This window comes from Arvicola amphibius, chromosome 7, assembly GCF_903992535.2.
Source record: "Arvicola amphibius chromosome 7, mArvAmp1.2, whole genome shotgun sequence".
Taxonomy (NCBI): domain Eukaryota; kingdom Metazoa; phylum Chordata; class Mammalia; order Rodentia; family Cricetidae; genus Arvicola; species Arvicola amphibius.
Genome location: NC_052053.1, coordinates 22707622 through 22723189, shown reverse-complemented (window position 1 = coordinate 22723189; position 15568 = coordinate 22707622). Strand labels below are relative to the sequence as shown.

The window sequence follows — 15568 nt, the reverse complement described above, 5'->3', positions numbered from 1 at the left end:
TGAGCAATCATCTTAGGATAGCTAAGTTTTCTAAAACTTTTAAAGAGAGAGTGTTGGTTTCACGTATGAGCCGACAGTACTGAGCAGGCTATCGACTGTGGAAACAGCATAGATTCTGACTGCACTTTGAAAGCGGGGGTCTCCTTTGTGCCTAGAGACAATCTTAGTTTCTGCATTGAGACTATCAGTGTTTACCTCAAAGGTTGTCCACTGTGTATTTGGTGACAGAGTAAGATCCCTTTTCTGTGATGTAAGCAATGAAAGACCCTGGCTTGATCAAGACAGAAGAGACTGAGTCCAACATGGGTGGCAGAGACAGCTACTTCTTCAAAATGGCTATTTTGACGGAGATTCAACTCTTCTCCATTTCTTTAGTGAGTGTGGGGCCAAAAAAAAAAAATACTTGGAATCACTTATGCAATTAGACAGATGGACAAAGGACATCACTGCCCAAAAGGTTGTGGCTGTTGAGGAAGTGAAGGAAGAAAGCTGCTAGATTCCTGAGTAGATCTTTGGAGAGAGTCAGGACATGGTAATTCAGGTTATGAACAAAGAATGGGACTTAACAGGGCAGCGATAAGAGAAGCTGGTGACTGGTGAGGTGGCAGATCTAGCTTTCCTTTTAACAATTTTCTCTGGTGCCCAAAGAGACACTGGAAAACGATCACGATTTAGATCACAATGCCCGGGGCCCCAGAGCAAGTGCTCAATGCTGTGCCAATGACAGTCTTCTTAAAAATATGTTCTACAGTGCAGCTAACCATGTATCTGTCATCTGTCTCTCTTTAGCTTCAGTTTCTTCAAAAACTCTGGTTATTATCCAATGAAAGAATGGCCATTAGGGAGAGCCTAGTCATCAAGTCTCATTAAACTTCAGCAGGCTTTTGGGGTCCCTCGGATTGGGATCTCATGGATTGGTTGAAAGTATGCATAAGATAGCATTTGATCCCACCTATATCCTTTATCATTCGCCAGCGCTCACGTGCCTGAAGCAGAGACTGTAGTTTGGAAGGTATCAGGCTGCAGTACAAAAGAAGTGAGAACCAAAAATGGGTACGGATCAAAACAGAGGAATCTCAAACGGCTTAAAGGCACTTAAAGAATTGCTCAGTATCCTTAGTCATCAGGAAAATGCAAATCAAAACAACTCTGAGATACCATCTTACACCTGTCAGAATGGCTACGATCAAAAACACTAATGAAAGCTTATGCTGGAGAGAATGTGGAGTAAGGGGAACACTCATCCATTGCTGGTGGGAGTACAAACTTGTACAACCACTTTGGAAATCAGTATGCTGATTTCTCAAAAAATTGGGAATCAATCTACCTTAAGACCTAGCAATACCACTCTTGCGCATATACCCAAAGGATGCACACTCAAACCACAGGACACTTGCTCAACTGTGTTCATAGCAGCATTATTCATAATAGCCAGAACCTGGAAACAACCTAGATGCCACTCAACTGAAGAATGGATAAAGAAAACGTAGTACATTTACACAAAGAAGTATTACTCAGCGGTAAAAAACAATGGTATCATGAAATTTGCAGGCAAATGGATGGAACTCGAAAAAGCCATCCTGAGTGAGGTAACCCAGACCCAGAAAGACAAACATGAAATGTACTCACTCATAAATGAATATTAGACATAAAGCAAAGAACAACCAGCCTACAGTTCACAACCCCAGAGAAACCAGGAAATGAGGAGAACCCTGAGAGAGACATACATGGAGCCCCCTGGGAAGGGGAACTAGACAAGATCTTCTGAATAAATTGGAGTGTGCGTGTGTAGGTGGGTGGAAGGTAGGAGTGGAGGAGGAGGGGAGGGCAGATAGGGAGGAGGGAGAAGAACATGAGGGGTCAGGAAGGTCAAGTTGGGGAAAGGACAGAGAGGGAGAGCAAGGGATGAGTTATTTTGATTGAGAGAGCCATTATGGGGTTAGCAAAAAACCTGGCACTAAGAAAATTCCCAGGAATCCACAAGGATGACCCCAGCTAAGACTCTAAGCAATAGTGGAGTGGGTGCCTGAACTGCCCTTCCCCTGTAATCAGATTGATGACTACTTAATTGTCATCATAGAACCTTTACCCAGTAACTGACGGAAGCAGATGCAGAGATCCACAGCTAAGCACTGGGCTGAGCTCCTGGAGTCCACTTGTAGAGAAAGAGGAGCGATTATATGAGCAAAGGGGTCAAGACCATGATGGGGAAAACCCACCAAAACAGCTGACCTGAGCTAGTGGGAGCTCACTGAATCCGGACTGACAGCTGGGGAACCCGCATAGGGCTGAACTAGGCCCTCTGAATGTGGATGACAGTTACATGGCTTGGGGAGTCTGGGCAGTAGACCCAGTATTTATCCCTAGAACATGAACTGGGTTTTTGGAGCCCATTGCCTATGAAGGGTTACCTTGCTCAACCTAGGTACAGGGTTGGGGGGGGAGCCTCAAGTGATATGACAGACTTTGTTTACTCCCTATGGGAGGCCTCACCTTCTCTGAGGAGTGGATGGGGGTTATGGTGGGGGGAAGGTGGGAAGAGCGGGTGGAGGACAGGGAGAGGGAGCTGGGATTGTTATATAAAATAAAAAGATTTTTTTTTTAAAAAATAAACACATACATACACACAAAAAGAAGAAGTGAGAACCATCTAGATGCTATCTGAAGAAAAGTAAATCTTTTGCGGGTCATTAATTTTGTTTTCCTATGCCACATAAATGGCTTTCCAGAGAACAATTCTGCTAGAGTGTGGTGGCCCTTTGTTTTATAGGGAACATGCGCATCACGTATGTTTCAGATTTGACCACATGAAAAATTTCCCGGGAGGCATGCATTCTTTTAATCCCAGCACTCAGGAGGCAGAGGCAGGTGGCTATCTGAGTTCCAGGTCAGCTTGGTCTACAGAGCAAGTTCCAGAATACACAGAGCTACATAGGGAAATCCCACTTTGAAAAACCAAAAACCAAAACCAAAAAAGAAAAAGAAAAAGAAAAAACCCCCAAGGCACATGACCAGTCTTCCTTCCCTATTATGATTCTGAGAGGATAATCCCAGAATGTGACATGATGCAATGCTGCCGCTGCTGGGAGTGTCAGGTTTCCCTAAAGCTTTTCATTTCCCTGCGCAGAGTGCTTTCCGACACATTTCTGTACTTGGTTCTCACCACAAACCTGTGAGATCAGAGCTGTTGGTGAAATTCCCACTTTTGAGGAAAAGGACACACTTGGTGGCTCTTTGTGAAGCGCTGGATAAGGACAGCCTCTTTGACTGTTCACCGACACACAACAACAACTTGACACCATTGACAGCTTTTACAGGTTTCGCGTTACACATGGCTCAAAGACGATTGTCATTATACAGTTCTCTGGGTCACACAGTGCCTTGTGAACCAATAGGCAAACAACAGCCATGCTGGATACAGGCAGCTAACTGATGCTCTCTGTTAATGAGGCATCTTATTTCCACTTGGCCCTTGTTATTGATGGACCACCGGCATCCCATGGTTTTTTTCCGTAAGACAGCTCTCCTCTCCTGCAGTGTGGGTCTGAGGTGACAGCATCTTCAGACTTGCAGCTGAATGTGTCATTGACACAAACTTGTGAATCAGGTGTTCACAGGAAAAACAAATTGCCTTAGCCATCAGGCAACTAGTCAAAGAGTTTGGCAGGCTTCAAAGAGTCACCACGAACACACAGAGTTCACAGTCCATCCCGTGCGTGAGTTGACAAACATGTGGGATATCTTATGATATAATTGTTATTATATCATAGTTAAAAGCAATTCACTCATAAAAATTTTACAGTTAAATCATTTTTCATATAAAGATGACCTATATAATGAAATTTGTGGAAACCCAAAACATAATGAGAAATAAATGTTAATATAGTCAATGTAAAAAAATAATTAGGTTACAAAAGCTAAGGGAGAAATAGGACACTGTTATTTGAAGAAACAAATCCTAATTTTGATCCCCAGCTTGGCTACAACAAGCTGGGTGACCTTGGACTTTACTTGGTTGAGACTTGAATACCCTTCTTTCCTTATTCCTATTTTGATAGACAACATGGTTGGGCATGGACCCAAATCGGAAGTTAGAAAAACCCGGAAAAGGTCCCTCACTTTCAAATAGGAAGGGGCACAGGTAAATTTTAGAAGTTAGAACTGGCATTTAAGTTAGAACTTAATATCTGGTTAAATTTGAGTGGTGGGAGAAGACAGCAGGACAATTCAAGAGGGACTTGGAGATTCCCAGCTTGCAGAAACTGAGTGGCTCTGGGAAGGATGGCTGCTTTGGCCTTGGCCTCTGTGCAACTAAAATCTGATGTGAATCTAAATTAGGTGGCATACTAAGGGTCTAAAAAGTCTTTTAACATTTCAAGTATTACATTTGGAAAGGTAAAGAGACAAAGCCAGCCTTTTGGCTGTGTTGCTGGCTCTGTCCCTCTCCTGGGCACTGGTGTGGAGGGTTCAAGGCCCCCCTCCTCATTTTTGTGTCAGTGATCATGTTAGCAGTTGTGTGGATATTATTAACGCATAAGTAAAACACATAAAATAAGAAAGAAAACAAGTTTCAGTGAAATGGAGACCCTTAAGGGTCTGAGGGAGTTTGAGATTCCAACTGTTCTCTCAAAAGTCCCGTGGGCAGGAGGACAATAAAGTTCTGCCAGGGAAGTGATCCTTCCTGATCCCCAAACAAACAAATAAAACGAGCTATTCTTTTGGGTTCAGTGTTTTCCTTTGGTAGTCGCATTAGAGATTCTATGTTTGTATGTGTGTGGGCACAGACTCGTGTGCAAGTGTGTGAGGCGAGGTGTTGACACTGGTTTTCTTCCTCGGTCACTCTTCACCTAACTTGAATGAATAATTTGCTGACTGGCCTAGACTGGCTAGCCAGGGATTACCCGCCTCTACCTCGGGACAGTGAGATTATAAGCAGGTTGCCACACCCACCCAGGACTTCCATGGGTGCTGAGGAGTCAAACTCTGGGTCCTCACGCTTGCATAGTGAGCATTTTCTGCACTGAGCTGGCCCTCAGGTAACAATCCTTAAGTTCCAAAGGAAGCTGGCCAAGAGAAACAATTTAGTGATTCAAAGATTAGGAGTTGAAGGAAAGGAAAACCCCACTCCAAGCCTCTAATACTTCTTCATGGAGAGCAGAACTACACAGGCATGATTTTTTTTTGAATCTTCACAAGAAATAGGAAGAGATCCTCTAGGCGGAAAATCCTGAGCAGATCATGGTTGGGATGGGGAATTAAGTTGCCATCCTAAGTCTATGGCCAAGTTTAAGAGGGGTCCTTTATCTTCCCTCCAAACTCATTAATGTTGACTATGGCCACAGACTCAGGAAGAGGGAAGAAAGATCTTAAGGGAGGGGGAAGAGTAGAACACAGGTGATGTGGAGGGGAAAAGAGAAATAATGGGGGGAGGGAATTAAGTGGGGAGAGGAGTGGGAGTCTAGGGTGGAAGAGGGATTTAGAGAAGAATAATTAATACTTAGGAAGCTTTAAAAAAAGCCATACAACAAACGAGAGGAGATACTAAGGAAGTGAGAGTGATGTTAATCTGATCAAAGTACATTATATATATGTAATCATTAAATATTCTGAACAATTAATAAATATCAGTTTTAAGACTAAAAAAAAAAGCCATACAAAACCTACTTTTAAAGTAGAAGTTTCATATAAATGAATATCTGCATATTTTCATATGCAAGAATCTACTTGACCTTACCCTACACAGAAGCCATAGGTTGCAAATTAAAGGCCCAGTGCTAAGTGTGCGACACTTCCCCTCAAGTTGTTGGTCAGAGGCACCCCCCAAATCCCCAAACAATCAGGCTACTGACTCTGCTTTCGGTTGCCCAACAGAACTTGATGGTCAGACCCTGTTGCTGAAGGTACCACACACGTTGGTCACAGGATGTGGAGAAATCAAGTTGGCACAGAGCAGGAAACTTTCACCTTGCTGGGTAGCTTCCATGGTACTGTAAGATGTTTTCTAGTCTGCTAGGAGTGGGAGGGAGTCGGCCAACGGTTTTACCCGGCTATGACTGCTGTGAGCTGCAGTGATGACCAGTGTGACAAGAAAACGCCTATGGGTAGGACAGTAGCACAAATGTAATGGGGTGGCCAGTCAATGCCTGATAGGATTTAAGGCCCACTCCATAGGAGGAAACACAGGCCTGGCATGTGAATATGGTCAAGAACCTCTGGCTGGAGAGTTTACAGGTCCAAGGGAGAATCTACTATTATTCTGTGAAATGGACATAATATAAAACCTCCATTTAAATTTATACGTCGCTACCCATTGCTTAGCACAGCTCTCGGACCCCAGAAGCCAAGTCTCTTTGTGCAGTCGTGGTGGGGGCCAACACGAAAGCTCAAACTGGCCAAGTGCACAGAACAAGTGGAGTGCTCAGCCGCAAGCGGACCATCGACAGCACAGCCCTTCTCAAGGCCTAGGGACCAGCCCAGAGGAGGGATGGAAAGATGATAGCGGAGCCAGAGGTCCAGGAGGATGGGCATGCAACAGTGTCTCCTGCGCACGACAGGCCTGCTGCACTCGGGAACATGCAGCTGCTGTGGTCGCCTGCAGATGATGTGACCCAGGTCAAGCCAGTCGACATTCTAGCATGGGGTAGGAAAGGGTTCTTACTGAGCAGCTAGATGGCGTCTGTGGCAGGGAGAGTCAGTTTTCTTGAAGAATGTGTTACAGATAGGTTGACTATATTCCAGAGGAAGGTCCCACAGCTGGAACTACATGAGCAGCAAAAACTGGAGTCAGTGAGTTACTATTTAAAAAAAAAAGGGGGGGATATGAATTTGGAAGCTAAGTAAATGGGGGATGGGCCTGGGAAGTATCTGGAGAAGGAGGTGGAAGTAAAAATGATCAAAACATGTTGCAAGCCGGGCGGTGGTGGCGCATGCCTTTAATCCCAGCACTCGGGAGGCAGAGGCAGGTGGATCTCTGTGAGTTCGGGGCCAGCCTGGTCTACAAGAGCTAGTTCCAGGACAGGCTCTAAAAAAGCTGCAGAGAAACCCTGTCTCGAAAAACCAAAAAAAAGAAAAAAGAAAAAAAAAACATGTTGCATTAAATTCTCGAGGTGTAAAAGTATTTTTCCAAAACTGAAGACTCATTGCAATCTAGAGCAAATGTCAAGGCAATATTCATATAGTTGTTCTTGGAAATGACCTAAGAAAAGTTCACACTTAAAATGTCAAATCATAAAGACAAAGAGCAACATATGATACCTATCCCAAAGATGAAAATATTATAAAAACCCATGAGATTTTCAAAATATTTCCATTATATTAAATTTCTCAGGCACAGAACAAAAACACTTCTTTTTCTTTCTTATTTTCTTTTTAAATTTAAGATTAGATCAATATTATTAGATTATGTGCCTTTAGCTTATATGAAGTATTTCCTATCAGTATATATAACATTTCTTTCTCCCTAGCATTCAGAATGGCATCATAGGAAGTAAACGAGGCATAGGAATTCAAGGACTGGGTTTACCACACCAAAAAGCTGTGTGCCTCCTGATAACACACCTAAGCTTTTTTAACTCTAATCTATGAAGGGACGGACGGGTGGCGTACCCAGCAGCCTCACCGGTGCGTAAGACTTCAGCTCACGGTGCCTGCTCACTGTGACTTCATTTAAATTCAGTCATGGGAACCAAGGAAAGCCTAAGTGAAAAGTGTATTGTTGACCTGGGCACAGCCACGCCAAGGGCCAATGCCTCAGAAACACGGAAAGCTGGCAAAGCCTTCTCCATATCGATCAGGCTGCGAAAGGCAAGGCTTTCCTGTGGTTCAAGTACAAGTGATTACCTATGATTGACCGGTGTGTGTGTTAAAACTAGCAACTGCAGGTTCTTCTTTGTGGACATTTCTAGGTGGAGACTGCTAGCCCACAGAGACCTCCTGCAGGGCTAGGCAGCTCCTCCGGCTGCGCTATTCCTAACAAACACACTGAGGTTCTGGGTCCCTTCAGTAGAGAGAACCACTCCATCAGACTACATACAGCTCAATGAACCCAGGAAGGCTCCGTTCACCCAGGTCCGAGCTGTGCTGGGTGTGATATTTAATGCCAAATTAAACAACCATTCCAGCAAGAGTGTCCAAATCCCTCTCCTGTACTCACCATGGTAAGGCTGCTCACAAAGGCTCTCCCTGGAGCCTCCCTTCTTCCAGACAGCGGACGAATTGGTGCTGGCTGTGGCATAGCCGTCTTTGAGGGCCAGCCTGTACTGGGCCGCACTGTACAGGGAATAGTGCTCACATTTCCACCACAGCATGGCACTGGAGTCACAGCGGAACATGCGCAGGTTGTCGGTGGTTTTGGTAATATCTAGGCCCAGGCACTTCTGGGATTCCAGGTGAAAGAGGCGGTGCTGGGACACCCACTTCCATAACAAGCTTCCCGTGTCACTGCAATCCTGCGCCACTATCCAGTCGGACAGTGGCTGGATGCACTTGCCGGTGTTTTCATCCACGATGGTGAACGGATCATTGCCTGGGACAAGACAGCGAAGGAAGACTTTTCAGGATTCTGAGTCACATGACCAGTGCACCTTGATCCTGCTTGTTTGTGGAGGAGAGTGATTAGCACAGGATGGCCCTGACCCTTGCGCTTGGTAAACTCATGCGTTTTACGAGGCATGAGGGTCAGTGTGTGCGAAGGGCAAGGCCTCTCAAGCCAGTCTGCTTGGCCTTATACTTTGCCTCTGCTGTGCTATGAGAGCCGAGCAGATTGTTTAGCTTTTCTACTTTGGATTTCTCATTTGTGAGGCTGCACCCACTTCACACTGTGGAGGTGGGGATGCGGAAAAGAGCTGACCCACATCAGCAGGGTGTGGGGTGTACACTTGATGTTGCTATCCCGCGGAAAGTTCCGTTTTGCCTACACAGCAACTCCTTAGTGCCCCCTTTTCCTCCACAAGCAGTCTGCGGCCAATGTTAAAGCATCCTGAGTCTACCTGGGACCACACCTCTGTCTTGCAGCTTTAGTGTCTACAGTACAGCGACCGCGCTATCGGAATTTGCTCTTCACTTCAGCTCCTTCCCTGTCTCCAGTTGTGAAGGCCGGGGTCTATGTTCCTCTGGCTCAGGGCGAGTTACTGTGGTCATGCAAAAGGGAATCTACTCGAAAACCACTTCTCCCGAGCCTTCCGTGGAAGCCTGCCTCATTGAGGTCCATCAGTGGAGATGGGAATGCTTCTGAGAAGGCAGGGGTAGAAAAATCAGGGTAAAGCAATGGAAGGAAATAGAGGATCTGGGTTCTGAGGGTGGTGAGGCTGTGGCCAGGAGAGACAGAGGCTGGGGATTCACCAAGTAAAGCACCTGAAGGAGACCAGACACTGGGCTTCAGGGACAACCCGAACCACCAGGTCCAACGTCTGGCATGTGTGGACTAGAGAAAATAAATGAACATTAACCAGTGGAAGCAGAAGACTAGAGATGGAGCCTCTCGGACTGATCTCCTGGCACTCTGCAGGACCTGGGGAAAACCTCAGCAGAGATGGAGATAAAAGTTCTCTCAGCTGGGCGGTGGTGGCACACGCCTTTAATCCCAGCACTTGGGAGGAAGAGGCAGGCAGATCTCTGTGAGTTCGAGGCCAGCCTGGTCTACAAGAGCTAGTTCCAGGATGGGCTCCAAAGCTACAGAGAAACTTTGTCTCGAAAAAAACCAAAAAGAAAAAAATTCTCTCACCTTAGTAGATTGGGAACTCAGAACCAAATCTAACTGATTTTCTAAAAACAAAGTGATTTGGTGTTTCTTAGATACTCGGGTTTGAGAACCAGGATTTATGTGGTTACAACAACAAATCACAGTGAAACACTTTGGTCAGTTCCTTTACAAAGAGAAAAAAGTATGGCGTAGATGGTCATGGTGATGAACCTAAAGTCAGACTATTTCAGACAAGCTTAAAGAGTCACTGGCAACAAGTACAGCAGAACAGCACGAAAGATTTCAGTTCTCTAAAGGTGTTTTCATTCTGAGGTCAGCTTCATAGCTTACCAACCCTGAAAAGTTCCTCAGGTCACGGGTTAAAGACTTAAAAATGATCACGCAAGGCACTGTTGGCTAGAGGGGAAATTTCATCACGTAAGCCACAGCTACAGAATTCTATCTGATCATGTGGACTTCGGGTGGAATTTTGCTTTGTTTCACTTTAAGTAACAGCAGCAGCAGCAGCAGCAGCAAGACAAACAATGAGAAATAACAACAAAGAAAACCTTACCAAAGTGGTTATTTCCGCCTTCAAATCTGAATTTTAGAAAGATCACAGGCTGGGGTACTGGCTCCCTGGTTAAAAACACTTGTCACACAAGTGTGAGGACATCAAACCCGCCTAACAGCTGACCTGTAGCATGAGCATACATAATCCTAATGTTCCCACAGGAAATGAAGGCAGAGACAGGAGATCCCAGACAGCTCTTGGGTCAGTTAGCCTGGCATACATGGCAAACAAACAGACAAAAACCAAGCCAAACCTACCAACAAAAAACAAGAGAACAACAAAGAAAACCTGTCTCAAATAAGGTGGAACGTAGGGACCAAAAATCTCTCTTTATTGTGCATTTGGTGTGTAATGTGCACACCATATATATATATGTGTATATATATATACATATATATATATATATATATATATATATATATATATATAGAGAGAGAGAGAGAGAGAGAGAGGGAACATCGCATGGGGTTGCTGTTAGGTGGGTTTGGGCAGCAGCATCTGTCCCCACTCTTTCTTCTTTGACACCCCTCTGTCATTTTTTTCTTTGATGGTCACAGGTTGGGAAGATAGTGAGTGAAAAGGAAGATTTTCTCTTATGTGCTTCTCCAACACATTCAGTTGCCCCTCAGTTGATATCTGGTTTATCCTTTTCCTACACTACTCTCTCTCCCATCTCCAAATACTTTGTGTTCCAAAGTGTCACAAGCTATAGCAGGTTAAGAAAAGTCTCTTGCACATGGCCCTCCCTCACCGAGCTCTTTCCTGGACACTCAGCTCCAGACTCTTGACCCCGAACAGGTTTCCTGGGCAAGCAGCAGCTTTGCTTTCTTTTGAAGTTCTACGCTTTTCAGATTTCTTACTAAAATTCACCAGCTTAGGTCCAAGACCGAGTGTGGTGAAAAGGGAAGTGAAGCAAAGTATTGGATTCCCCGGATAGAAGACCTACTTTTACGACCCGTTCGCTGGGAGATTCGCAGAAGCCACTTCCCACTCCCACGGTCCTCATATCTCTGAGTATCAGACGAAAGCTGTGGGATATAGGTAAAGCATTGCAGAGCTAGCATCCCACGCCTTCACCAAGTACCAGCGCCCTAGCTCCCCAGGCCTCACTAACCTTTGCTAAGGTCATTGCGTATTCTTCTCGCAGATATCCACATGACTAGCTCACACTGCTATACTGCTAGTGGCATTTGAAGTCATTCTTGTGTCATTTATAGTGAACATGTAGAGTTACACAAGTCCCGCTTTACCAACACGTACCGGGAGAAAGTAAGCTTCAGTTTTCATTTTCTACAATTAAGCTACTCCCAGGACACTTGTGGACTAACCAACTCGGTAGGAAGCAGACTACAGGCCGGGTGTGGAGTAGCAGAGAGCAGCAAAGGAGGAGCTGCCAAGGATCGCAAGTAAGTCGTGCTTTTGAATGTAGTTGTGTGTGTCAGACTAAACCCGCGTATGAACCGAGTGCGTAATCAGTACCAATGTTTGACACATCAATAAGATTTTTAAGGACAGTGATTCATCATTAATGATTTAGGAAACTTATCATTAGCCTTCATATATAATGTGTAAGTATTAACAAACAATATCTTTGCTGGGGGGAGAGATTTAGTCTCTCATAATAGTCTTCTATATCATTTTTATCCTTAAGCCATAGCCCTTCAGTCTGCCTCAGTTTTGTGGCATTATGGGATTGTGGATCGAAGAATGGGAAAGAAAACCGACAAACTAAAAATAATTTCTTATTTAGGAAAAAATGTTTTATAAGGTCATATAAACTGTCTGAGAAATGTAATGCATCTTGTTGAGGTAACTGCAATTTTTAATGACTATTTTTTTGGTGCTATGCATCAAATCCAGAACCTTGAACAGGCTAGGCGAGCGCCCTTGCACTGAGACCTTTCCGAGCCCCAAGGGGGATTCTGTCCATAGCTTTATAGTACACACTGTCCACTTTTAACCTTTGCACTTATCTTCAATGGAGTTTTCACATTCCCCTCCAAATTTGTGTTTGGGACAAATCTAAAGGACAGAGGTTGGTGACAAGAAACGTTAACTACATCTTGGTGTCTTTTTTATATGCTTCATTTTTATAAAGACTTTGGTGAGGTTTAAGGGAATAGTCAAAGAGCACTGTCAAAATTAATATTTTTTTTTTAGCATTTTTATGTCTAGCAAAGAAAATCACCGCTTTCAACATTTTCTTGTTGTCTACTCATGAGGTCTGTTGTTAGGCCCTGTACAAAGGGCTCTGCACATCCTGGGAGGGAGGCTGGATGTGAGCATATACCCATTAGAACTACCCATTATAATACCCATCATAACCACAGATCCACAGGAAGGAAAAAGGTGTGGGGGAAGAGGAGAGGCCAGAGTCGGTGGCACTGATCATTCCCAGGGAATGTCTAAGTTATCTTTGCTAAGTGTTTTGTGGTCTCTGTCGAGTGTAAAGAGCATAAAGATGTAGGAGAGACTCACACATCTGGGTTTGCTAGTTCAAATCAAGTCCTGGAGGGACAATGGGGTCCATGGCAGTACACTAGGTATCAGAAAGCTGATAACCCTGATTGGATGGTGTGGCTGGTGAGATGCTCAGAAATCCCTGAAGGATCACATTACTTCATGGTGTTAGCGCTCCAAGGAAGCAAAATAATAATAATAATAATAATTTAAAAACTTGGCATCTCTCCAAGAACAGAGAGATACTCTTTCAGCATTTTGAGTGGTCAGGACCAGCTGCCCAAGCCTCCTGCGTTCATGTGACCAAGTGTATGCCATTGCTAGCATCCTGAATCTGACCCACTGCCAAACAAACTAACAAAACAGGTGGAAGGCCAAACTCCAGTTCTGGGCTGGAGACATGTCTCAATGAATAAGAATGCCTGTTGGTCAGGCATGAGGAGCTGAGTTTGAATCCCCAGTGCTCACATTATATTAAAAGTAAGGAAAAAAGAAAAGAGGAATCCCTGCAACCGCACAGTCTTGAAGGAGAGACAGGCAGAGAGATCTCAGGAGCTAGTTAGCGGCCAGGCTCGACAAAATGGTGAATTTAAGGTTCATTGAGAAACCCGGTCTCAAGAGTATAAGGTGGAGTGATAGAGCAAGGGATGGGACACCCTTCTCTGCCTTTCTGTCATGTGCGCATGTATGCGAGCGCGTGTGCGCATGCACGCACCGCCGCCGCGCGCCCCCCCCCCCCCCCATCACACGTGACTCTCTATGTTCATCCCAATCTAAAGCCACAAATCTGGCCTGGAAATGAGAGGAAACCAGCGGGGCAGCTGTGAGACGTGAAGAAGAAGGGATGCAGTACAGGGGAACAGACGTAAGCCTAGTGTTGTTCTTTGCTTTGGGTCAGTGAGAAAGAATAGGGACTATGGAGACTGTGGTGTGCTAGTCAGGGTTCCTATCGTTATGATTAACACCACAAACAAAAGCAACATGGGGAAGAGAGGGGCTTATTTCAGTTTAGTCTTGCTTATCACACTCAGCGCAGGAACTCAGGGCAGGAACCAAAACAGCGGCCATGGAGGAATGCTGCTTACTGGCTTGCTTCCCCTGACTTGCTCAGCCTGCTTTCTTTTACCATCCAGGAGCGCCCGTTCAGGGATGGCCCCGCTCCCAGTGTGCTGGGCTCTCCCTCATTAACCATGAATTAGGAAGATGCTTTAAAGACTTGCCTGTAGGACAGTCTGTCTGATGGAGGAACTTTCTCAATCAAGGCCTCTCTTCCTAGGTAACAGTAGCTTGTGTTGAGCTGGCAACAAACACACAGACCCCAACCAGGCCATTGGAAAATTAAGGAAACCTAAAAATTTGTGAGGGAATGAAACAGGACTCAGGATGGAAGGCAAGAGAGTGGAAGGGAGCGTGGCTGGAGGGTAACAGGTCAGCACTCTTTCGCTGGAAATTGCTGCAGGTCGATTTTTCTTCTTGGATTGTGCAGCAGACAGAATTGAACTCTCATATCAGTAAACTATTTTACTATTAACACCTCCTTTGGCGATTTCCAGAGCAAAGGGTCAAAGAAAAATCAAGAGGAGTGCGTCAAGACAGGACTCATTAAAGGTTCTTTTCTTGGTGCAGAGAGAGAGGTTGATGACACCCACCCTTTCAGGAGACTTCCTATAACTCTGGACAGTCTACAGAGAGTAACTAATCTTAACTCCAAAGAAAACAAGAGCCACACCCCTCAAATCCACCTTAACCATCTTCAAGAGAGCAGAAGCAGTGGGTTAATGTTTACGGCCTATATACAGCACAATCAAGTAACAAGGTCATTGACACACCTTTTGCTGAAGCAAAAAGAAAGTAAAAGCAAAATCTAACTGCAAGATCTAAGTGGGTTGGTGGCGCTGGCACTACCCTGGGCTTTACAGAAGGCATCCTTGCCCCACTGACAGTAAGTGACCTGCACGTCTATCTGGGGTCAGCTGTCTTGAGTGGGGAATGTTTGGAGATAATAACCAAATTAGAAGGGCCGCTGCTTCAGGTGACAGGGAAGGACATCTCAAGACTCTTGGCTGACTTCTGGAGACGATGGTTGAACCTGACTTCCTTTTCAATGCGTTCAGTGCCCGCAATGAAGTTAGGATCTCTGGGAATTCCTTGCGGTGTGGGCGAAGGTTCAACCTTATCATGAAGGGACCAAAATAACCAAGGGGCGACAGGGATGCAAAGGGAAATGGGGAACCCCGGGGAAGCATGATTTTAGGGGACAGCCGAGGAACAAGGGACAGAGAAGACTCTGAGAAGACTGTTGTAAGGCTTCCTCTATGCAGAGGGTTCCTTTGCACCACATGGCCCCTGCCCACTGCTCTCCTAGGCCAGACCTCCCCGTTTGTCCACTCCAGAGACAGAGAGCAAGGCGACTGTGACCTGATCCCGAGGAGGCAAACGCTCAGAGCAGCAGCGTCGAGGCCACCCGGTTACCTGAGAGCTCGGAAGGCTCCGCAAGCTCGAAGCATCGCAGCAACAGCACGACCAGCCCCGCTGCACGGCCCGGGGTGGCCCAGAGAGTCCCCATCTCCGGTCCCAGGCCTCGGCTGCTCACACCGGCTCCTGGGGTGAGTCCCGCCGGGCTTACGGTGCCGCTGGGGCAACCTCTGAGGCGTGCAGGCCCCGCCCTCGCCGCCCTCCACCAATCAGAGCTGCGCCTCGGGTCCCGGAACGAGCGGGGGCGTGCAGGATTCCCCCACCCACTGCAGACTTCTGTGAGGGCTTGGGACCTCCAGAAGGCGGGAAGAGCGCTCAGGAAAACCACAGGGCATGGGGTACCGGCTCCCCTTCTTCTGCAGCAAAGTTTGGGAAGTGCG

The 15568-nt window shown here is 45.8% G+C and overlaps 1 protein-coding gene across 1 annotated transcript in view; it reads right to left on the bottom strand.

Moving 5' to 3' along the window:
- Ly75 (lymphocyte antigen 75) overlaps positions 1–15311 on the bottom strand; it is an 85582-nt gene extending 70271 nt beyond the window's left edge. The window contains exons 1-2 of the mRNA XM_038336391.1: positions 15186–15311; positions 8153–8524 (exon numbers count right to left, since the gene is read on the bottom strand). Coding sequence (XP_038192319.1) covers positions 8153–8524; positions 15186–15279 — 466 coding nt within the window. The 5' untranslated portion in view covers positions 15280–15311. The remainder of the gene's footprint in view (positions 1–8152; positions 8525–15185) is intronic.
- Positions 15312–15568: the final 257 nt, after the last annotated feature.